Raw genomic sequence first — 25,885 nt, 5'->3', positions numbered from 1 at the left:
CGATAGCTAACCTTTCATTAGCAACTAATCTATATTGATATACCGTGATTCCCCCTATAATGTTGAGATAGGTGCAGCGTTATTCGAGGGAATGTTATAATGAGTCAATGTTTTAAATTGTATTTTTACACTTTAACCAGCGGAAATGACCGTAACAAGTCATTATAAAATCGAAATACAATTTAAAACATTTACCCTCTATAACGTTCTCTCCAATAACGCGGTACTTATCTCAACGTTATAGGTGGTTTACTGTGCTTATTATTTACCTATAATTGACGAATGGTAAGTATATATTATATTAAGTAACGTGAACCCATTTCGTGATGGCAGTGAAAACAAATGTTGGATCGTGTCGCGTATTGCGACACGTTCAGGATGCAGTTGCCAAGAGTCGCAAGTAGGGTATCGATTGCACTGTAAGCTTTATCTGCATTCGCTTTTCGGTCTGTTTGTTCCCTCGATGCAGTTGAAACGATACACCTGAGAACTGCACTCTGTACCTGAGAAATACAACGTATTTTTGTGTTATACACGGATCTAGTTGTATTAGGAATGTGATGAATTTGTTAGCTATCGTATGAAGGTTTTAAGATTACAAATATATTTTTAGTATCGGACAAAAGCTCGCCTTGTTTTGTGTATGATGTCACATGTGACAAAATTGTAGCACATTCAAAATAATTCAAATAAAAAATAGACTTTTATTTTGACTAGGCAGACACCACATTCTCAACTGATTACCGATTTCACAACATTTTGTGTGTCCAAATACTTGTTCACAAATATTTAGCTACTCAAAATGTTGTGAATAAAATAGCTGGTAAAAGTAAAAGCTGCATAAATAATTGAAAATGAGGTTTTTAGGCGTTTCCCCGTATGTAAAATAATCTTGGATAAAAATAAAAGTGTCTCTGCTAAATCCAATAAAGCTTTCTAAATCCAATCATAAATGGTTGTTGTGAACTCAAATCATGGAACTTCATGTGATTGATCATATATTGCTCATATGGGTGTCTTTGGAATATGAAAATGTTGACGATTTAGATAACATTTTTGGAATAAAGAGTTTTTTTGCGTTGCGGCCCTTTGGCATTTAACCAGCGATTTGTTCTACTTGCCAACTTGACTGATAAGGTCACTCCTTTCATTGATACCTCTTAGATAGTGAAACGGGAGAAAGGGAGGATCCATGAAAGAAGGAATGTTGGGATTGTATGTTGCGAAATGTGTGTGCCACGATTTGAAGTGTTTCTTTCTTATTGGGTAATATATCCAAAATAAAACAAGGTTTGTTGGATTGAATTCTACGTTTATTTCTTCTTCTTCTCCGTCTTATTCCTCATTGCTGAGGGTTGTGACCCTTGCAGAAGCAATGACTCTTATCCAGTTATCCCTTGACTGCGCTGCACGTAGCGCTCCAACCACTGAGGTGCCTGCTGCTCCCTTAATTTGATCGGTCCATTCGGATCGGGATCTTCCTCTCCCTCTCTTTCCCTCCAGGCTACCGATCACAACTAGTCGTTCCAGGCTATCCTCGTTGCCACGCGCAACGTGTCCAAAGAACTGGAGAATCCGTCGGGTACAGATATTGGCCAGAGTCAAGCCATCCAAGCGTAGTTCCCGGCGAATGGACTCATTGGTCCGTGCATATCGCTCACTCCTTTCAAGAACGTCATAAATCAAAAATCGTCAATTTTCAGTTGTGCATGTTTTCGGAATGCCAAGAAAATTTACTATATCCCAGCAAAAGCGGCATATTTTTAACTTAATATTTACCCGCTACAGGGCAGAAAGTGTTGTTTTTGCATTTTGAAGAAAAGGTATTGTTTAATATTTTTTTTAAATAAACTAAATATTTTTGAAATGGAGAAAAAACCTTCAGGTTTTGCCTAAAAAGATCTGTTGCACAGTAAAAAGTTCAATAAGTGGCTTGATATTTATTTTTAATACATTGTGTTATATTTTTAAACTTTAAAAACGTTCTCCTGAAAAATCAAGTTTTTTGATTTATGACGTTCTTGAAAGGAGTGAGCGATATATCCAAAGTAAAACAAGGTTTGTTGGATCGAATTCTACATTTTTTTATGTATATGTTAATACGTGACGCGTTTCGTCTTCTTAGGACATTATCAAACACCTATAATGAGTGTTTGATAATGTCCTAAGAAGACGAAACGCGTCACGTATTAACATATACATAAATAAATGTAGAATTCGATCCAACAAACCTTGTTTTACTTTGGATATATAACCCAACAATTCAATATGGAATTCTACCAACTGTCTGCAGTTACAATAAATATTATTTCTTCCTTGTTGCAGTGAGCGCGCCGCGGTCACGGCATGACGACGGACATCTCCATGGTGCGCTGGGACCCGTCCCAGGTGCCCGGCCAGGAGATACTAGATGACTACGAGTATGACGGCGGGAACTCCTCGTCCCGACTCTTCGAGCGGTCCCGCATCAAGGCTTTAGCCGGTGAGTCTACCATTTCAGTAATTAGTCCATCATCTCTTGAATGTTTTCCGCAGATACTTTGTGGCACATTTTATAAACTTCATAAAATAAAATATAATTACTTAATATTATTTTTTGACATCTCATCAAAAATGAAGAAGAATATGGGTTATCGAGGGTATCCCGTTGAATTTTGACAAGAATTCTTTCCCTGTGCTTTGTGTTTTTGTACTTGTATAATGAAGGGCATAAATACATTGCCAGAACTCTTCGCATCGTATTATTTTTGACATCTCATCTAAGATGAAGAAGAATATGGAAGTCTGGGCATTTACGGGGCTGACGACCGTCATAGGCTGGTTTAAATGATCTCTGTACACACGTGTAACATTCGCCAATTCTACACATTATTGACAACCGCATTTCTCAAATTCGGTTAATATATGAACCAATTTAGAAACCTTGTTCTTGAATCACTAGAACTTCACTAGAGACATCTATTGGTTAGATGTAAAGAAGCTTTTTAGTAAGCAGAAACTCTTATATTAGTATGTGAGGTCCGAATCCTGGATTATAATCACACACATGAGAAACGCCAGAAAATATCATTTTCATTTATATTATTAAGCTTATAATTTGACCAGATAATTTATTTACAACATTTTGAGTACGTCCAAATACTTGTTCACAAAATCCGGAGTATCTCCAATTACAGGAGTTATTTTCATATTATTTTTTGATATCTCATCAAAGATGAAGAATTTGTTTTTAACCACTTTTTATTAGTACCGTAGAACGGGACTACTTGAACTTCGATGTGTTACTTGAGCCCAGTACAAAAAAATATTTAGATCTGTATTTGGACTACAGTAATGAACGTATCGACATGATTCATTGTTTCCCTGATAGGTGACACTTATTGTCACGATACGTTCATTATTGTAGACCAAATACAGATTTTTTTGTACTGGGCTCAAGTAACACCTCAAAGTTCAAGTAGCCCCGTTCTACGGTACCAATAAAAAGTGGTTTAAAACAAAGTTGTTTTATTTTAATTTATAAAGTTTATAAAATGTGCCACATCAAAGTTCAAGTAGCCGCCCCGTTCTCCGGTACATTTTTTCTCCAAGCGGTTTCGACAAGAACCTTGTCATCATCAGGGTTTAACGTGTATAAATTACATGTTAAACCCTGATGATTACAAGGTTCTTGTCGAAATCGCTTGGAGAAAAAAATCGACCAGTAAAAAAGTGGTTAAAAACAAAGTTATTTTGTTTTATTTTATAAAGTTTATATTAGTCCATCAGTGCATCAGTAGGAACTAGGAACACGACAAGCGGTATAGAATAAACCTTGTCTACAAAAATTAAAAAACCGAATAAATTGACGATTTCTTCGAAAGAAGTCGTTATGTGATTCGATTTATAGTCTGTGGACATAGAAATTACCGTCTGCTTAGTTATGCTAAACCATGTTTTCTCCTTCCTCTTGGGGCCATTAAGACGGTATAAAATTTTGTATAAAATTCATATTTTGCCGATTATCAACTAACTGGTCGTAGTGTTCAGCAATTTGTTAATATCATTTATGTGCATCATAAAATATGCATAATTTTATATACAACACACATTCTGCAATATTTAATGTACCCACCGAGTTTTGCAACACATTTCGGTTTATATTGGTAGATGATTTATTGCTCATATGCAGTATGTTACACTCGAATTAAAATGAGGCAATTTAGTACAAATTACAACATGCATGCATACATATACGCATATATGTATATATATATATATATATATATATATATATATATATATATATATATATATATATATATATATATATATATATATATATATATATATATATATATATATATATATATATATATATATAAATACTTGCAAGTGGTCAGGTTAGGAGTCGTAACAATCGGCGGGTATGTATGAGGAGATGCATGAACGTGGAAGAGGCGAAGAATGTTTGCAAGGACAGAGTGGTGTGGCGCTCTATTCTCTCTGCTACTCCTGCGGGGAAGCGGCGTGATGGTTAGTTAGTTAGTTTTTTAAATACTTGCAAACTATGACTTAATTATTATAATATAATAAAATAACAACTTTATAGTTTTTTCTATATACATATATTTTATTTGATCTGTTACCGGGTTTTGTCATTACCGATATTATCAGACTAATGAGAGGATAGAAGAAATTCGATGTTGTATGCTCAACAAGCGGGGGTTGATAACCACGAGTTAATATAATTTTTTCTGAAAAGATGATTTTAAATTAAGTGAATTTAAGTAGTGTTTTATACAATAGTAATAATTACATTCAATATATGATTTTACGTAATTTTTTGAACAAACGGATTTTTGTTTTTAAATTTAAATATAAAAGTATGTACATAATTATTACTATTATTATAATAGCAATAGGCAAGTCATCTGAGAGTCAAGTATAGATAAAAAATATTACAATCAAATTCAGTTGTTTATAATCTGCTTATCAAAGGTTAACCGCTTCACTTAACATATTTTGTAATCTTATCTGGATTCCGCTTGATAATTGAATATTTTGCGTAGAATTCTGTAAAGGGTACTTGCTTACTTTTTTATTTCAATATTTACAACAAGAAAGTGTTATTTATATTGATCTTTCTGCTTTTTATTAAAATATTTATTACTATTTTCGATTTCTTAAGTTACGTTTGATCATGTATTGGTCGTGCGGTGAATATTGAATCGTGAAATTTTTATTCGATCTCGTCGTAATTTATATATTTTTTTATTTTCATTGATTGATTCGGCAGTCACTTTATGGTAATATCTATCCATTTTTAATTTTAGTTTTGCTTGGTAATTATTGATGCGAATGGATCATTGTCAGATGGGAGGAATATCTAATTTAACATACTCAACCTATAAAGGATTGCATTACACTCGTTTTGTGTTTATAACAGCCGATATAATCAATATTTTCATTCATCATTTTCTTTTGGAAAATGCGCCTTCGTAAATACGTTGTTGGCGTAAGTTGGTTATGAATGACGTCACAGAAACGATTGACTTATTTTAATATTGGTGTAATTGCTAAATTATTTTCGGCTCTATTTGTTGATATCTATGGTCCACCCTCCCACCCCCCTCCCCTTGTATTTGTATAACACAAATGGTAGTGTAGTGGTAAACGAACAATCCACACTTCTACATTTACAGCTCTATAAACCATGGACAATAAACCATATGACGTCATAAAACGGTCGATGACGGAAATTTGATGACGTATGCGAACGCACGTTTCTCGTTTTATTAAAAGTTTATACCTTAATATCTCCCTTAGTTCTCTTCAGATTTCAATTAGAATGTTACTGCAACATTTTGAAACAATTGAAAATTATAAAAATATAAATAATTATAAAACCATAATCAACAACATGACAATGACTTAAGCCTCTCCCTTATTGTTTTTGTTCCCACTGATAAAAAAGATAAATAAATAAATAAAAATTAGAAACTGCTCCTACCCCCTCTTCATCCTTCAACGTCCCAAGGACACAAAATTAAAATTTAGACTTAACTTCACATATGGTGCTTGAAAATTATGCGGAATGCATCGAACACGTGTCACAATAGATTTTTAGAAATAGTGTTATTTTAAATTTTTTATTTTGTTTTTTTTTTTATTTGTTCGACAAGTGTACAGCTTTACATTTAAAAAAGTATATTAATAAAAAAAGTTACATTAACAATAATTAACATTACATTACATTAACAAAGATAGTTACATTAATAAAAATAAAGCCAATTAAACAATTCCACATTTACCAAGTAAAACTTTAATTAAAATTAAAAATATGTTTTTATTGTTTGCGTGTTCATGTAGGTACTTAAAGGTGAATAAATCCAAGGACCGATTTCTTACCTTTTATTTTTACCTTTAATTTATAAATGTTCTGGGCACTGGAATATAAACATTCAGATTTATTGGCATAATTCGAAGTTATTTTCGCGTTCTTGCCAGTTGTTATCAACCAGTAGCCGTTGCTATCTCTACCACATCCACCGTTGACTTCCTGCGGCTGGGTTTTTTTCAGATGTCAAAACCTCTGACCTTTATTGAAATCACCGACCCGTCAAATATCGGCCGGGCGCACGCAGTAACGCATCGTCTGCCACTTTCTAGCCCGTGCCATCGTTCGCTACCCGTTCGCGTGATGAATCCCATTTCAGAGCTATGGCGTTATCGCATCGAATACCCACCAAAATGGGCAGAATGGCACTCTGCGCGAAGACATCGGCTATGACATCTCGGCCGGTGTCTATCTGTCGCGATTTTTCGCTGTAAATATTGATAAAATATCGATGAAAATACCGCGTTTGAAAAAATAAATATCGACTGATTTAAAATCTTCATTCGGGTGTCTCTCGTATAAAACAGTTATAATTGTGCAGTGTTTGAATTTGACCTATCTGTCGCGATTTTCGCTGTAAATTTTCATAAAATATCGATAAAAATACCGTGTTTGAAAAAATAAATATCGACTGATTAAAAATCCTCATTCGGGTTTCTCTCGTATAAAATCTATTATAGTTGTGCATTGTTTGAATTTGACCCATCTGTCGCGATTTTCGCTGTAAATATTGATAAAATATCGATAAAAATACCGCGTTTGAAAAAATAAATATCGAATGATTTAAAATCATCGTTCGGGTTTCTCTCGTATGAAATCCATTATATTGTGCAGTGTTTGAAATTCTTTAATGTCAGTTAGTCTTCTTGCAGAAAAAAAATGTTTTTTGCATGCCTATTTTTTTGTGATTTTTAGTGATGTATGTTTTGTGACGTTATATTCCGTGTTAGAAGTATGGGAGTACCCACATGTTTGACACAAATAAAAAGTTTCTTTTCGATCATACATTTCAGTAAATAAATGTCCGCAAATTGTACGCCGTCGAGTCGGCGGTTAATACAGAATTTTATATCCCGAGATAACGGTGTTTGGTTTAACTTACGTAATATGTACACTGAATTGTACTTTAATTAGTGGGTTATAAATTAGACTAATAAAATAATCGTGTGCGTGTGTTCTTTTACATATTTATTATTATTTTAAGTTTTGTGATAATGTCGATTTCGGAAGGATACGATATTTTGAGGACGGACGTCAAAGGAGAGTCTTTTGAGAAATTCGTCGTTGAACTAAGAGGTAAAACATTGTTTTTGCTTGAACAATAATAAAACATACATATAAGTATACGGTGTTTTTTTAGAGGTATACAAATTCAAATTTCCCGCAATAAATTGATGGTGGCACCTGCCGTGTGGCATGTTGCGCCATCTTGTTGAAACCACAGCTCTGTCACATCAGTGCCATTCAACTGAGGTACGAAGAAGTCAGTAATCACGGTCTTGTGGCGCTCTCCGTTGACCGTAACATTCTGGTCGGCATCGTCTTTAAAAAAATATTTGCCAACGATTCCACCTGCCCATAAAGCACACCAAACAGTGACTTTTAATGGATGTAAGGGCGTCTCGACAAAGGCTTCTGGGTTTTCTCCACTGCGAATTCGGCAATTCTGCATATTGACATAGCCATTTAACCAAAAATGTGCCTCATCGGTAAACAAAATTTTGCTTTAAAAAAGAGGATCAAGCTGAATATTGTTTTCAGCCTATTCACCGAACCTACGACGTGCATATAGGTCATTCAGTCTATTCATGGTGAAATGGCAAAACGTACTAAGTACAAATCAACTATCAACTATCAAATTGACAGTCTGTAGAAACAATGTTGCCGGTTTGAAAACCAAACCTCTAAAAAATACGTCCTATATAAAACATAAAGTAAATACTGGTGCGGTTATTTCTGCTGTTAAAATCAATATTTCTTTGAAAAATCGTTAATTATCTTTTTTAATTGGCAACGATCCACATATTTTTTTTATTGTGTGGTTTTTTATGGTTGTTTTCATTCCATCGTCGTTTTCTCTATTAGTTATAATATATTTTGTATGGATGGGCTTGCTTTAAAGCTTATAAAATTAAAATACTCAAAAACCACTTGTTTTCATACATTTTATTTATAACATTTTTTATTGAGTTAAGTACATACTTCATTTTCTCCAACCCAAGGTAATTTTTCGTTGATTAAACTAACACAATAAATTTCTGTTTTTTTTTAAATATTTTTTTATTCACAATATTTTTATTAATTTAATCACAATATTTTTTTTATATTTCCTTTGAAACCCTAATTACATTTAGCGCCATAACCCAAATAAAGTCCGCAAAAAATGTCGGCGGTAAGGGATAATCTTTTAATAGATGATAAGGCTGTTTTTGCAAGTAAGTTAATACTAATTTCAAGGGTCGAGGGTCAAAAAACGATTAATTGGATATTTAAAGTATTTTGGTGTTTCAATAAGAGTGGAATTTGAAAATAAGGAACAACCGGCTCTCGGGACTATATCCACATCCGCACTTTAATTTAAATTTCTAAATGGGGCGCTGTAAATATTTCGTTATACCCTTTTATCTCGGGAGTTAAAAATAATATTTATTTCTGTTGGTTTATTTTAAGTGTTTTCATCAGTGTGCCGTAGTTCTATCGTCATGCTAAACCATTATTATTTTTATTATTTCTTGCGCCATAGATTTAAAAATCATTTGACTGTATTTAAAGATTATTCACAAAATTTGGACTCAATTTGGACTCTATAAGGTACGTGGGAAAACATTGTTTTTTGTGCTATTGTGGACCCTTACTATTTACGTTTTTAGGTTAACCCGTCTTGACCTCTTTTTTTTCTTCTTCAATGTTTTGATCATTACATAGCAGGGTGAAGTTATCTTTCAAACGTAGGTACTATTCAATCTGAAAAACATGCGCAGTAGTTTTCATCTTCAATGTTTTGATCATTATAGGCCAGGCTGAAGTAATCTTCCAAATGTATGTACTGTTGAATCTGAAAAACAAGAACATCAGTTGTCTTCTTCTTTAATATTTTGATCATTATAGGGTACGGTGAAGTTATCATTCAAAAGTAGGTACTGTTGAATCTGAACTGTAGTTTTTTTCTTCTTCAATGTTTTGATCAATATAGGGCAGGTGAAGTTATCTTCCAAACGTAGGTGCTGGTGAATCGAAAAAAAAACAAGCACAGTAGTTTTTTTCTCCAAAGTTTTGATCATCGTAGGGCAGGACAAAGTTATCTTCCGAACGTAGGTACTATTGAATCTAAAAGACAAGCACAGTTGTTTTTTCTTCCTTCAAGATTTTGATCATTATACAGCAGGGTGAAGTTATCTTCCAAACGTAGGTACTGTTGAATCTGAAAACCAGTACAGTATCGTAATTAATAGATACACATAGACATGAAGCGGTTAAATATTTTTTTATTACTTTTTTGGCACTCGGAATTTACGCGGAATAACATAAACATATAGTTTGTTTTCATAAATTTGTTTTCCTCGGCGATATAACACCCTGTATGGGTGAGGTAATTTCTTTTTGAGACTTAAAATAGTCCTCCCTTAAGAAAATCTGCCAACACTATTTTCTAAGAAAACATCCGGCCAAGGGAAGATTTTGCTGACCATTTTGCAGCCCTTTCACCCGCCTGCGCCCTTTGAATACCTCTCTGTACAATCGTATGTAGATTTTTAAAAGATTCGTTCATTTTGATAAACGTAATCAATTATTTTCCGTCAATATACATACATACGGTTGCTAAGGAATGTTGTAGTATTTTACAATAAATATCGTAATTTATTTTATTAAAAAAATGGGAGATAAATACTAACGCATCAATTTTAATCGTTTATACGTAAAAAAAGTAAGAATACCATATCTCAATCAAATTGATTAATAAGCATTAACTGATAAGAACCACCGTCTACCAGCAGTCGTTTTATAAAATAATTTCTAAATATTTACGTTACATTTTTTTCATTTATTTTTTGTTTTTTCTTATACTGTCTGCCTCCGTAGTGTAATGGTCAGCACGCTCGGCTACCGTTCTGGAGGTCCCGAGTTCGATTCCCAAGGGGGGTAAAATTAATAAAACAAGTGATTTTTTTTCACTGTAATATTTATTCAATATTACCCTGGACTGGTACCTGAAGCGGAGGGCTGATCACCTTTCCTTCATGTGTAAACGATCAAGATAACACTGCGTTTATATATGATGCAGTGCCCTATGCACCATTGGGTGCGGATAAGGGTTTTATTATTTATTATTATACGACTGGTAAAAACAACTAACCAACCAATACGTCGCTTCCCCGCAGGGGTAGGCAGAGAGCATCGAACGTCACACCAATCTGTCTTTGCAAACAATCTTCGCCTCTCCGGCATTCGAGATAATTAATGATAATAGTATTGATATAATCTAGTAGAAACGTGGATTGAAGCACGCCGTAAAAACTTGACTTAAAATTTACGCTAATATTTTTTTCCGTTTTACGATTGTTTTTTCGAAAGCCATGTATGAACTAAAATCATATTATAAAAATCACATTAGTAAGCTGTTAAATTCAATGGAAATGCGTCAAAATATTGTATTTGATAAACGGGTTAGCGTGCCGTAAAAATAATTATTAGTTCATATTATTTTTCTCGATGTACTGATTGTTAATTGCTACGTACATAAGTTTGCGGTTAGAATGCTTATAAGAAAATTGATATTGTTTAATGGCGCGTCGATTTTCGCACGCAATATCAATTTCCCGCCATTAATTCTGCGCGGAATTTTCATCTCTCTTGAGGGGGGGAGGGACTTGTCGAGAAATTAAGTTAAAAAAAAAAAAATTATTTATTTAAACATCATGTACAGAAAATAAATAAGTACATTGGCGGGCTTATTGCTAAAAAGCAATATCTTCCAACCAACCAAAAACAGACTAGTGATGTTGATCAAAACGTTTGATACTTTATAAAGCTGCAATCAGAGGGTAGATAAAAAAAAACATAAATTTCAAATTAACATAAAAAAAAAACATAAATTACAAAAGATGATAATAAGGAGAGCAAAGGAAAAAGAGAGTTTAAGGAAGGAGGTAGAGGGAAAAACTAAGGGAAGAGGATCGATGGACAGATTCTATTGATAAATAAATAGTAATGTCTCAGATGTTTCTTAAAAGTTATTAGAGTAGGTGCATGTAATTTTTTACAATCAGAGGTAATTCCATAGTCTGACCGCTTGGACAGAGCAGGAATTACTGAAGAATGATGTTTTACCTAATATCCAAGTGACTCTGAAATCTAGCTACGGCTTATGCAACACCGCTTATCATGACCCTACTTAGGCTTCAACTTTTCAATTTTTATAGCCTATGTCTACCCGTGAGTGGATTTACTCTTTATGTTTAAAGTTACTATAATTTCATGTAATTCATGAGTGAAAATTCTAGGCCAAAACACTCGCTAAGGCAAATTTGTTATTCAAGCCTCGACCGTATACCTAATTAATTGTCATTATTTTGGCTTCCAGACGAACGAGAGGGTGTTCAGAAGAAGACATTCCAGAAATGGGTGAACTCACACCTGGTCCGCGTGGGCTGCCGCATCGGCGACTTGTACGTGGACATGCGCGACGGCAAGATGCTCATCAAGCTGCTCGAGGTGCTTTCTGGAGAACGCCTGGTGAGTTTACCCTTTCTTTGTGGTGCCGATTCCGGCCTTAGATTCGCATTCTCACATCACATCATTCAAAGCCAGGCCGATTCTGCCATTCAGTATATATTTTCATATTATTTTTTGGCATCTCAACATAGATGAAGGAGAATATGGATGTCTTGGCATTTAGTGATCACTTTACACACATTGCTCACTCCTTTCAAGAACGTCATAAATCAAAAATCATCAATATTAAGTTGTGCATGTTTTCGGAATGCCCTGAAAATGTACTATATCCCAGCAAAAGAGGCATATTTTTAACTTAATATTTACCCGATATAGGTCAGAAAGCGTTGTTTTTGCATTTTGAAGAAAACGTATTGTTTAATTATTTTTTTAATATGCTTAATATTTTTCAAATGTAGAAAAACCCTTCAGGTTTTACCTTAAAAGATCTGTTGCACAGTAAAAAGTTCAATAAGTGGCTTGATATTTATTTTTAATATATTGTATTATATTTTTAAACTTTGAATTCGTTCTCCTGAAAAATCAAGTTTTTTTTATTTATGACGTTCTTGAAAGGAGTGAGCGACATGTAACATTCACCAATTCTACATATTTACCAATTCAATTAGAATTGGTAAATGTTACACGTGTGTAAAGTGATCTACACTAGTTCTGAGAGTAAAAAAAAAAGTGATATGATTACTGTGTCAATGACTTAATTTGGAAAACCACAAATCATCTTCATTTAAATGACAAGACTGATAACTCACTTTAGTTATGAATAACTCCGTTTATTAATATTATTTCATTCATTAGCTATGTGTGATTCTAAATGAGTATTTTTAGATTTGTTTGTCGCTATTATACAAGTGTTATTTATATGAATGTAGGACTTACTATTAAAATATGTCACAAACTAAAAGTATGCTTAATTATCATCGCTCAGATGTTAATTAATTTTCATTGCTGTTGTCTTGTATCCAAATGTATGTCAGGAGCATGTTTGAATTGAAAATTCATCCAATATTTCAGACATGGGAACAATTTAGAAGAAAATCAATTTGTATTTTAATTATAGATTCTATATGTGCTCATATACTTTAAAAAATATATATATATATATTTAAAAAAAAAGTCAACATCCTTAGGTTTTATTTTATGAAAAAATCACATTAAAATATCCACAGATGTCAGTACTATACAAGTTACATCATACCAACTGACAGACAGGCTATGACGTTCATTAATGTCGATACTCCTTTAATGAAAATTCACACCGACTTTCATTTACGTCCATACTCCCGGAAAGGTTAACAATAACAAGAATAATGTTTTTCGATTCTACGCATCTTTGTATTAGAGATAGTATCTGTAACTATTGTGGAAGCTTAGCCAAAAAAGTATTATGTCTAATTAGTCAAATATTGCTCACTCCTTTCATCAACGTCATATACCAAAAATTGTAAATTTTCAGTTGTGCATGTTTTCAGAATGCCTAGAAAATGTACTATATCCCAGCAAAAGCGGCATATTTTTAACTTAATATTTACCCGCTGCAGGGCCGATTATGTTGTTTTTGTATTTTGAAGAAAATGTATTGTTTAATTATTATTTTAAATATACTAAATATTTTTCAAATGGAGAAAAAACATTCAGGTTTTACCTAAAAAGATCTGTTGCACAGTAAAAAGTTCAATAAGTGGCTTGATATTTATTTTTAATATATTATATTCTATTTTTGAACTTGAAAAACAATCTCCTGAAAAATCAAGTTTTTTGATATATGATGTTGTTGAAAGGAGTGAGCGATATGTGTTATTTGTTATATGTTATCCGCCTCCGTAGTGTAATGGTCAGTATGTTCGGCTACCATTCTGGAGGGGGGGGGGGGGCAAAGAACTATAAGTGATTTTTTCCCTAATATTTATTCAATATTGCCCTGGACTGGACCTGAAACAGAGGCTGATCACCTTTCCTTCATGTGTTAACGATCAAGATAACACTACATTTATATGACACGGTTCCTTATGCACCATTGGAGTGCTGATAAGGGTTTAAAAAAATGTGTTATTTATTTTTCTAATCTTGTTTTTTGTTTGTTTCAGCCACGCCCAACGAAAGGAAAAATGCGAATCCATTGCTTGGAGAACGTAGACAAAGCCCTTCAGTTCCTGAAGGAGCAAAGGGTACATTTGGAGAACATGGGATCCCACGACATTGTGGATGGAAATCCTAGACTCAACCTTGGGCTCATCTGGACCATCATCTTACGATTCCAGGTGATTATTTTGCTGAAAATCAATCTTATGTCTCTTCTGACGCACAAAAACATTTTTTTCCTACACGTTGGTTTGTTTGTTTGTTTGTCTGCTAATATAGTCAGAATCTTCTAATAATAGGTTTTAGACAGGCGCCGTGGCGTAGTTAAGTAGATGCTCGACTGCGAAACTGGCGTCCCTGGTTCGATTCCCGCCAAATGCAAAATAAATTCAAGAAAGACTTATTTTCACTTGGTCTGGGTGTTTGTGATGTATTTTCACATTTACCTTCCCTATCCTTACTATCCTGCCTACAGACAAGCCTCTAAAAGTAGAAGCTTTGCAGGTTATTCCTTTAAAAAATATATATAGTTGTATTATGAAGAATTCCTCTTCTTGGCCTTGCGACCTGTTTTTAAGAGGGATTAGCCTCCTGCGATGTCGGTTCCCAGCCATCAATCCATCTCTTTGGTGGTCTGCCCGGGAGTCGTCTACTTCGGGGTTGGCATTGTTGGCCTGGATGGTTCCATTCTCTTCACATGCGCATACCATTGTCTTCTTCGTTGCCTTCCCCACCTAACAACATCTTCAATCTCGTATATTTCTCTAATCCTGGTTTTCTTTATTCTATTTCACAGAGTCTTTATTTCTGACACTTTTAGCGAGTTGAAGTAATTTTGTATGATATAATTTTCCTTAAACCTGGTATCCACTGAATTGTAAAATTTGGAAATATTACATAGTTATTTTCGCTTTTGTTGTGTATATATATCGAAAATGATAAAATTTTAAAGATATTTTAATATTTTCAATTTAAGTTTTACCTAGTTAATACCACTATTTTTTAAAATGCACTGTGACATGTGTTTCGATGCATTCAGTACCATTTTCAAACATCGTATTTACTAAGTAAAACTTAAATTAAAAATGTATTGGATTTTACCAAAAAGTGACTGCCGAATTAATTTATGAAAATATTTTAATATGTTTACTTGCCTATTTGTGACATCATTTTTATATTGCTCATAGATCCAAGACATCACCATCGAAGAGTCTGACAACAAGGAGACTAAGTCGGCCAAGGACGCCCTGCTGCTGTGGTGCCAGATGAAGACCGCCGGCTACCACAACGTCAACGTCAGGAACTTCACCACCTCCTGGCGCGATGGGCTCGCCTTCAACGCCATCATTCACAAGCACCGGCCCGACCTCATCCAGGTGGAGAAGCTCTCCAAGTCCAACGCCATCTATAACTTGAATAATGCCTTCAATGTCGCCGAGGACAAATTGGGACTCACCAAACTGCTGGACGCGGAAGGTGAGCGACAATAACAAACCTTTATATCTACATTTTGGCACCTCAACATAGGTGAAGAAGAATATGAATGTTTGGGTGGTTACATGGCATACTACTGTTTATTTATTGATTTGGCGTTTAATTTTTAGAATTCCATTTTGATTATTGTGTTAATTGTTTAATCAAACACAGAGTTTTTGAGTCTACTAAGTTGTTTATTGTATCTGCAGACAGTTGGTAGAATTCCATATTGAATTGTTTTATCCAAAATAAAACAAGGTTTTCGTTGGATTGAATTCTACATTTATTTATGTATATGTTAATATGTGACGCGTTTCTTCTTCTTAGGACATTATCATACATAAACAAATGCGTTCGTTTGAAAATGCTATAACTAGGCGAAACAATTGTCACAATGTTAATTTTTATGTGTTTTTTAACAATAAAAATCAATTCTCATAGCAATTGATATTTTAATTTACTTTTAGTTTATTATCATATTTAGCCTATTGTTAACTTGTTTTATTGTCATTCTAACTCTAATTAAAATTTCTAGATATCTTTGTGGAACATCCGGATGAGAAGTCCATCATCACGTATGTGGTGACATACTACCATTACTTCAGCAAGATGAAGCAAGAGACGGTGCAAGGGAAACGTATCGGAAAGGTCGTCGGCATTGCCATGGACAATGATCGCATGATCAAGGAATATGAATCACTCACCAGGTATGCAAATTCTCCTATCACTCTCAGGCCTGTGTTCATTTAGTCCGCTTCCATAGTGTAATGGTCAGCACGCTCGACTATTATACTGGAAGTCCCGGGTTCCATTTCCAGGGAGGGGAGTCAAATAAATATAAGTGATTTTTTCACTTTAATACTTATTCAATATTACCCTGGACTGAAGGTACCAACCTGAAGCGGAGGGCTGATCACCTTTCCTTTATGTGTTAGCGATCAAGATGACGCTGCATTTATATGATGTAGTGCCCTATGCGCTACAAACGAATAATACTTTGTAGTGCATAGGGCACTAACAAATAAAACATTTTCTAATTACTTTTTCTAATTTTTTTATGCACTGAAATCTAAATGGATTTTTAAAAAAATCTACTAATTATAACCAATAAACATAAAACTTTTTTCTAATTGTTTTTTATTTTTTTAGTGATCTTCTGCAGTGGATTGAGAGCACCATCGAAGCTCTGGGCGACAGAACCTTCGCCAACTCTTTGGTCGGAGTCCAGCAACAACTGGGCCAGTTTGCCAACTACAGAACTGTTGAGAAACCGCCCAAGTAAGACATGCTTTGTATTTTTGTTAGTGGGGATCAATACTGGTGTGGGGTTTAGTTTCCACCAATTGATAGAAAAACCTAGGATCAAAAGTAAGTAAAAAATATAGTAAGAAAGTAAATAATTTCCTCGGGGGTGGAATTGGAATTATTTCTTCCAACACCGAGGATTCCGCCTCCCCGGAAGGCCGCTGACGACCATTCACCGACTATGCTCAGCGGAACTTCGAGACGCCGGACTGACCTGGAAGGCAGCCAAGGAGATGGCGCGTGACAGAGTAACTTGGAGACGTCTCGTGTTGGCCATATGCTCCACCTAAGGAGCTAACATGGAAGGAAAAATAAGAAGAATAAATAATTTCCTATGTGACTAGGCAATACATAGTTATATTATTCTTCTTCGTGGGTTACAATCTATGTAATGATTGGTTTGCTTCTTTCATGGTCTGTCTCCAATGGTCTCCACCCTCCGCTCGCCTCTTTCATTAATTTTAGAGTTATGGCCTAGTATTCGATAAGTCGCAATTTAATTTTCTCTTTATTTTTTTATCAGTGTTTACTAATTTTATTAAGTTATATTACTGTTTGTCAAGCTGAAATTTGTTTCCCAGGTTCGTGGAGAAGGGCAACTTGGAGGTGCTGCTGTTCACGCTGCAGTCCAAGATGCGCGCCAACAACCAGCGCCCGTACACTCCTCGCGAGGGGGCCATGATCTCCGACATCAACCGGGCCTGGGAGAGGCTGGAGAAGGCGGAGCACGAGAGGGAACTCGCTCTCCGCGAGGAACTCATCCGCCAGGAGAAACTGGAACAGCTGGCTGCCCGGTAAATACATTCTCAATATATATGTATATATGTTTATTATATACAATGACACCCGGATTTTACGTCCATGGATCTAACATTTTCTCGCCAATCACGTGTTATTACTTCAGTCCCGATATATTTTTGTACATTTATTACCCGCATTTACGTTTTTTCCCCCCAATTTATGTCGAAAATATCCTGTTGAAAGTAAAGATTCTTTTTTTGTTAAGATTATTCGTGATCATCGTTTACGTGCAGTTTTCATATACATTTTTTGTCTACCGGTTTCAAAACGTACCCCCGTCTCTTCGTTAGGAAAATCACTACAACAGCATGCAAACAATACTACATGTCACTACTATAGGACTATTCACACACTTATACTTATAACTACATATAATTTTGGTCGACCCGAGGACCAACGCACTCGGGATTGCAGAACAAACATGCACTAAGGGCCGAGATCTGACATGCACTAGGGATTTTAGTCAAAGTATTTTATTTAAAAAAAAAAAAGTAAGAATGACTAAGCACAAAGTAAACGCTTTAAATATTAATATTATTGTCGGGTAATGGTCCCGTGGTTAGTGTCGCGGACTCTTAAGTAAGAGTTTCTCGGTTCGAACGCACTCTGCCACAATTTGATACCTATTTCTAATGATGAGCCGCTTAGGCTCACAGAAATAGTATGAAATTGAAATATTTGTGTAAATAATGAAAACACAAATATTTCTCTTTTAAAAAAAAAAAATACAATAATAATATTGAGAACATTATAAAATGTTTAATCCAATATATGAGTATTTAATATTTTTTTGTTTGTTTCAGTTTCAACCGCAAGGCATCTATGCGTGAGACCTGGTTGTCCGAGAACCAGCGTCTAGTGAGCCAGGACAACTTTGGCTTCGATCTCGCCGCTGTGGAAGCCGCTGCCAAGAAACACGAAGCCATCGAGACTGACATTCTGGCGTACGAAGAAAGAGTGCAAGCTGTCGTTGCAGTGTGCTCTGAATTGCAGGCGGAGAGGTAGGAATAATAATAGCTCTTAACTCGCGCCCGAGTATATCGCTCACTCCTTTCAACAACGTCATATATAAAAAATCAACGATTTTCAGTTGTGCATGTTTTCGGAATGCCCAGAAAATGTAATAAATCCCAGCAAAAGCGGCATATTTTAAACGTAATATTTACCCCTTACAGGGCTGAAAGTGTTGTTTTTGCATTTTGAAGAAAAGGTATTGTTTAATTGTTTTTTTTTAAATATAATAAATATTTTTCAAATGGAGAAAAACTCTTCAGGTTTTACCTAAAAAGATCTGTTGCACAGTAAAAAGTGTACTAAGTGGCTTGATATTTATTTTTAATACATTTCATTATATTCTTTAACATTAAAAACGACCTCTTGAAAAATCTAGTATTTTGATTTATGACGTTGTTGAAAGGAGTGAGCGATATGTCTTTAGCATATGCAGGGTCTATCTATGAGTATGTGACTGAACATGCCGATTTCGGACCTAATAATTCGAGTACACACTGCGCACTGCGTATCCTCGTCAATTCTGTTGTGTAGCCGCGCGCAGAGACCTCATGAACACTGTTCACGGAGTTTCTCGATCCATCTCTGTCTCTAGCCCACGACTCCCAGTCATCATCCATCCCCGCCAACCACAATGTGGCGTTCAATTGATCTTTGTACCTCCTGTTCTGTCTTCCTTGCTTTCGTCTTCCTTCGAGAAGCTCATCAAACAGATTAGCTTTGGGTAGGCATAGGTAATCCATACGAATGACATGGCTTGCCCAACTAAGGGATATGGAGAAGTGAAAAAATAATGCTTTAAATTTTTATTACATTATGTTAAATTATCTTTTTCTCTTTTAGATACCATGATGTGGAGCGTATCAGCGCACGCAGAGACAATGTTATCCGCCTTTGGGCTTACCTTATTGAGCTCCTCAAGGCAAGACGAGGTCGTCTTGAGCTTTCTCTTCAACTGCAACAAAACTTCCAGGTGCGTAAAAAAATACTGCTTTGTTATGAACACAGATACAGTTAAAGATTGTTAATTTCAGCAAAGATAATTTGAATTTTAGCATTATTTGAAAAATACTCTAAATTTATGGTTTTTCTTACAATTTTTTCAAACATAAACTTCGATAGTTCTAAACAAAAAAAATACCACTCTTTCATTTACATGTTACACAGGAAAAGCAAATAAACCATTTAAATAATTAAAAAAAAATTCACACACATATTTTTTTTCCCTTGATATAAATTACTAATTTCATTCACAGCTTTTGATGTTTTCTCCTATGTAAGTATAATTTTGTACTTTGGCTTTTACAGTATTTTTGTATTTAGAATTGTTGATTGCTACACCCATTTGTCAATGTTTTTTAATAAAATTTTGCTGTGAATTTTAGGAAATGCTGTACATTTTGGACTCCATGGAAGAGATCAAGATGCGTCTGCTGACAGATGATTATGGAAAGCATCTCATGGGGGTAGAGGACCTGCTGCAGAAGCATTCGCTGGTTGAAGCCGATATCAACGTCCTCGGTGAAAGGGTCAAGGTAAAATTAATTCATTGTTTTGTATATTTAACCTAGCCAGATCTAATGGGGGGAATGAAATCCCCCATAATTTTGAATTCGATAACTACAGTATTATAAGAGCTACTTACTCCATTTTTTTTGTAATCTCAAAAATAATGTTACAGAAATTTTTCCCTTATTTATTTTTATAATTTCAAATCATTAAATGTTTCAAAATACTGTTTTTGACAAAAAGCACAATCAGTCGGTGCCGCGAGATCTTCGTACTTATAAATATATCAGCACATTATTTTTTTGTCTACTAGCGACATGATATTTCTTTCACTCTTATAAATGTGGTACAACCGTAAGGAGAGAGCGAGACAACTGAACTAGTCGGCTTTCGTTTGATCCGTTTTCCGGCCTCTCGCTTATTGGGTGGCTGCACTCAGTCACTGCTTGACGGCGCATTGGAATGGACGTGACACCTATAACTCAGTTGGCGGCAAGTTGGTACTTGCTGCAAGCTGCGTACTACAATTTCCATACAAATATGAACTGGGGTCTTTTGGTACCCCTCATCGGATCATGTGTAATTTTTGGATGATCAGTATAGGAAAGGTTAAATGTAAAAGTTATTATTATTTATTCAATTAATACTGTTTCAGAGTGTAGTGACCCAGAGCCAGCGCTTCTTGGAGCAGGAGGAAGGATACAGGCCGTGCGATCCGGCCATTACCATCGAGAGGATCCAGCAGCTGGAGGACGCCTACGGAGAACTGGTGCGCCTGGCCATCGAACGCAGGTAATGTGCAGGGGAAAAATTTTCCACTGCGGATCTGGTATTTCTCGCTAGAGTAGCGTAAGCCGATGTATCGGATTTTGGTAACCAAAGGTTTAAGAATATATGGCATACCCGCGAGAGTTGGTTATATTATCATTATTGTGATAAAAGGAATACCGACCATATTTCTTCTACCCAGGATGCATACCTTCTTTTAATTTTTAACCTTTTCGAGAGTAAAATAATTGATGTCTGACTTTCTCTGGAAAATGGGTTCTTTTTACATGAAATTTTTTTTAAATTAATTTATTTTATTTTATTATGAAGATAGAAGTTGTGTAAAAATAATAAAAAATAAAATTCACCGCCTCTATGTAGGTTTTAATTTATGACAGATTTACATACAAATATCCACAGATGTTATTACATATTGCTATACAAGTTACATCTTACCATTTGACAAGGCAAACTTTGACATTCATTATCATTGGTACTCCTTTGGGGAAAATTTGCACCGACGTTCAGTATTTCATTCACAATTTATATTTAAAGCAATAACTTTTTGATTTTTCATTTTATAATTAGAATATAACTTTGTTTAAAAATCACAATAAATATTTTATTAATTATAATGTCTACCGGTTTCGAAGCTAACCACTTCTTTTAAAGAAGCGGTTAGCTTCGAAACCGATAGATATTAAATTATTAAAATATTTATAGTAATTTTTAAACAAAGTTATTATTTCATTAATTGTTTCGGCAGTCATTTTGTGGTAAAATTTATCCATTTTTAATTAATGTTTTACTTAGTTAATACCACTATTTCTTAAAATCTACTGTGACACGTGTTTCGATGCATTCCGCATCATTTTCATACGGTGTTTGAAAATGATGCGGAATGCATCGAAACACGTGTCACAGTAGATTTTAAGAAATAGTGGTATTTACTAAGTAAAACATTAATTAAAAAAGTTATTATTCATTAAATTTATTATTACATTTTGACCATTTTGTTATCGCAGAAAGCGTCTGGAGGACAGCCGCAAGCTGTGGCAGTTCTACTGGGACACGGCCGACGAGGAGAACTGGATCAAGGAGAAGGAGCAGATCGCCTCCGCGGAGGACGTGGGGCACGACATGACCAGCGTGTACCTGCTGGTCGGCAAGCACAACGCGCTGCAGGGCGAGGTCAAGGCGCACGAGCCGCAGCTCATGGCCGTCGCCGGCGTCGGGGACGAGCTCATCAAGGACGGCCACTTCGGCTCCGACAGGATCCAGGTGACTATCATTTATCTAAAACCCACCCCCCTTAAATTCAAAATGGACGCAAGTCCTAGGTATCACACGGTATGACAATCGTACACACTGTGCAACATGAGGAAAAATAATTTGTAGCTTGAGTGTTTTTCGCAGGTACTTTGTGGCACATTTTATAAACTTTATAAAATAATTTCATTAATTGATTCGGCAGTCACTTTGTGGTAAAATCTATCCATTTTTAATTATTGTTTTACCTAGTAAATACCACATTTTCTTAAATTCTACTGTGACACGTGTTTCGATGCATTCCGCATCATTTTCAAACACCGTATACTGTGTTTGAAAATGATGCGGAATGCATCGAAATACGTGTCACAAAGGAATTTAAGAAATAGTGATATTTACTAAGTAAAACATTAATTATAAATTTATAAAATAAAATAACTTTGTTTTTTACCACTTTTTTTATTTTTCGACAAGTTCAACCTTGTCATCATCAGGGTTAAGCATGTACTAATTTTAAAACATTGAAATATTCAGTTATCTGAGATCTTCAAAGTAAGACCGTCTTCAGTCAGTCGTGAGTTGCTAATAATAAACTGAAAATAACGGCTTTATTTTTTTTCCTTTCAGGATCGTCTCCGTGAGATTCTCTCGGCTTGGAGTCACCTGTTGGATGTAGTGTCGCTGCGTAGAGACCGCCTGGACTCCGCAGTCCGCTATCACCAACTGTTTGCTGATGCTGACGACGTGGACATTTGGATGCTCGACACACTCAGGTAGACATTAGCAATTAAAATTTTGGACAAAATCGTATTTTTATGCTGTAGAAAATTCATACTTCAAACTGCCAAAAAACAGCTGTGAATCAAAATAGCTTTTAAATATTAAATATTATTTTCAAACACCGATTTTTAGAGTCAACTTAATTGTATTTTATTATTAAAAACACATAAAAATAACATTTGCGACAACTGCTTCGCCTTGTTATGGCATTTTTAAACTACTGTGAAGATTAAATGGACTGAGCTGACTGTCCTTATAAAGCTACATATACAATTCTAGATACTTCAGTAACAGTTAGCTTAACATGTGCAGTAACAATTGTAAGATAAAACAATAGTTATGGATAGGCCAAGTGTACAATTAGTAATGGGGAATGTAGGTACCTTAATAGACACTAAAAAATCGGTGTTTGATTATATTATTTGATATATAAATTAAAAAGAAGTTCTACATATAAAATGTCAAATCTATAAATAAACCAAAATAGTTTTACCCGAGTAGGTGAAAATTAATTACTTTTATTTTTGTAATAGATTGGTGTCATCAGAAGACGTTGGACGTGACGAGGCTCAAGTTCAGAGCCTGCTGAAGAAGCACAAGGACGTAACAGATGAACTCAAGAACTACGCCACTGTTATTCAACAGCTTAAGCAACAGGTAACATTATCTTTCTCAAAATATAAGCAAAGTTGAACTTCTCAATCATATGATGAGCTCTCAACATGCGAGACTGATCATTATTTCTTCACACACCTTACGACCAAGGAAATGCTGCATAATTTTAGCATCCTACACACCAGTGTTCTGCAGCCTTTACTCTCCAAATGCACCTTACACACCAAAATTCTTCCTAGAATTCCACGGCGCACCAAAAGCTAAAGTATATAGACCATTAATAATTATTTACTTATAATAATTATTCTATACTACACTTTGAAAAAAAAGACACTTTTATGAAAAATAATTTGTCATTGTTTATAAACCCTTCCCTTACGGTGCTAAAAACTTCCGAGTGCACCGGTGATATGTGTTTTGTACACCATATGAAAATGTGGTTTAAAAACGGGAATAATGTGAATACATATTCCTAAATATTGCTTTTATCAATCATAGTTGAAGTTGAAATGTAATAATTTTATAATGCCAGCTCTGGTAATTATCTGAAAACGAGAAAAAAAATACTTCACAAGTAGCCACAATAGCTAGTGTAGCGACACGACCGCTGAGTAAGACGATCTGCGCACTACTGACGGACTAAGCACGTTACAACATTCGCTTATACTTACAAAGAACGCCACATGCGCACACACAGAAACGTTTGTGTATTGGTGATTTCATTCCCGATTTTTTCACAAATTATTTATTTCCATCGCTGCAAACTTTATATCATAATACTTTCATGTAATACAAAATTATATTATTGAGGAATACAAAAATTCTGAGCCCGTATCTATTATATTTGATATTGATATTTTCATTTAAAAAGTCGAGTTTAAAAGAAAAATTAAAAATTTCAAAGAAAAATTGTAAAATGTTGAATACATTGAATTTGACTGCGGCACATCTGTATTCGACTTACGGCACATCGGATAAGTTTAACAAAATGCTGTTTTATCATTTGACTTGATATATTTTTGAATTGATTCCAAGGCTTCCCAACTGGTGCCCGAAGACGCCCAGTCTCCGGAAGTGATTGAGCGCCTGGCGTCCATCGACTCCCGGCACGGGGAGCTCACGGAGCTGGCGCGACTGCGTCGCCAGCGCCTGCTGGACGCCCTGTCCCTCTGCAAGCTGCTCTCCGAGGCGTCGGACGCCGAGCAGTGGATCGCCGACAAGGACCGCATGCTGTCAACCATGGTGCCCGCCCGGGATATTGAAGATGTCGAGATCATGAAGCACAGGTTTGTGAACTTTGTCACAATGTCCAATTCAGATAAGCATCAATATGAGTTTGGTGTCAAAGGTTATACCTCTAAGTATAGTTTGTTGATCGAGTAATTGAAAAATAGTGGTTTCTTGTGTTTACAGAATTCCATAATTATTGTCATTTTTGTGAGTTTAGAGCTTATTTTTATTGCACCAATCTGCAATTTTTATTGCAAAAAGTCTTTCCAGATTTTTTTCAAGTATGTTACAGTCGTTTATGTGACAAATTGTTTTAAAATCTTTTGTTATTGATAGTGATGATTATTGTATTGACGATTTTTATAAGTGTATTCTTTGTTGTTATTGTACTTATTTTTGTTAATAACGTTTAAGGCATTAGCCGTAAATAAAATTAAAATAAGATGAGACATAAGTTAAGATGAGCATCTATAACGCAGTTACGTAATAGCATCCATAACGCAGTTATTATTATGAATTGCACTTCCATGGTATCGTAACAAACAGATGGAAATCTATGGCAGTTAGTTGATCATGCTGATGTTAGGAGGGTAATTCATACAGATATTTCTATTTCATCATCATTTCTCTTTTTTCATTCTCAGGTATGACGGCTTCGACAAGGAAATGAACGCCAATGCATCCCGCGTGGCCGTCGTCAACCAGCTGGCTCGCCAGCTGCTGCACGTGGAGCATCCCGACTCTCCCCTCATCCAATCCAAGCAGCAGGCGCTCAACCAGCTCTGGGGACAACTCCGAGAAAAGGTAAAAAATACACCTTTAAAGGAATGTATAACTGTTACCGAATTTGTTTATGAAAAAAATTTCAGCAATCACTCCTTGAGGCGAGGTCGTCTTATTGTCAGGACTCTCGCAATGACAATGATAGAT

The 25,885-nt window shown here is 35.1% G+C and overlaps 1 protein-coding gene across 16 annotated transcripts in view; it reads left to right on the top strand.

Annotated features, from left to right (window-relative positions):
• The window catches only part of LOC148310537 (spectrin beta chain-like), a 114,047-nt gene that overhangs the window by 60,973 nt on the left and 27,189 nt on the right, over positions 1 to 25,885 (top strand). For 10 of the 16 annotated variants that reach the window (XM_088258293.1, XM_088258289.1, XM_088258287.1 and 7 more), the window contains exons 1-16: positions 7,584 to 7,675; positions 11,961 to 12,112; positions 14,197 to 14,370; positions 15,379 to 15,667; positions 16,203 to 16,374; positions 16,817 to 16,945; positions 17,554 to 17,766; positions 18,577 to 18,774; positions 19,628 to 19,757; positions 20,170 to 20,319; positions 20,949 to 21,085; positions 22,087 to 22,342; positions 22,958 to 23,103; positions 23,644 to 23,767; positions 24,761 to 25,011; positions 25,600 to 25,759. In XM_088258293.1, the coding sequence (XP_088114419.1) occupies positions 7,594 to 7,675; positions 11,961 to 12,112; positions 14,197 to 14,370; positions 15,379 to 15,667; positions 16,203 to 16,374; positions 16,817 to 16,945; positions 17,554 to 17,766; positions 18,577 to 18,774; positions 19,628 to 19,757; positions 20,170 to 20,319; positions 20,949 to 21,085; positions 22,087 to 22,342; positions 22,958 to 23,103; positions 23,644 to 23,767; positions 24,761 to 25,011; positions 25,600 to 25,759 (2,763 nt within the window). In that variant the 5' untranslated portion in view covers positions 7,584 to 7,593. Of the gene's footprint in view, positions 1 to 2,325; positions 2,483 to 7,294; positions 7,676 to 11,960; positions 12,113 to 14,196; positions 14,371 to 15,378; positions 15,668 to 16,202; positions 16,375 to 16,816; positions 16,946 to 17,553; positions 17,767 to 18,576; positions 18,775 to 19,627; positions 19,758 to 20,169; positions 20,320 to 20,948; positions 21,086 to 22,086; positions 22,343 to 22,957; positions 23,104 to 23,643; positions 23,768 to 24,760; positions 25,012 to 25,599; positions 25,760 to 25,885 lie in introns of those variants that run through there. The other 6 variants (XM_088258295.1, XM_088258291.1, XM_088258282.1 and 3 more) reach the window with 2 other exon arrangements.

Source organism: Brachycentrus maculatus, unplaced genomic scaffold, assembly GCF_059751285.1.
Source record: "Brachycentrus maculatus isolate JH-2025_06_01 unplaced genomic scaffold, ASM5975128v1 h1tg000092l, whole genome shotgun sequence".
Classification (NCBI taxonomy): Eukaryota; Metazoa; Arthropoda; class Insecta; order Trichoptera; family Brachycentridae; genus Brachycentrus; species Brachycentrus maculatus.
Note: the sequence above shows the minus strand (reverse complement) of the source record. Positions and strands in the feature narration are given on the sequence as shown.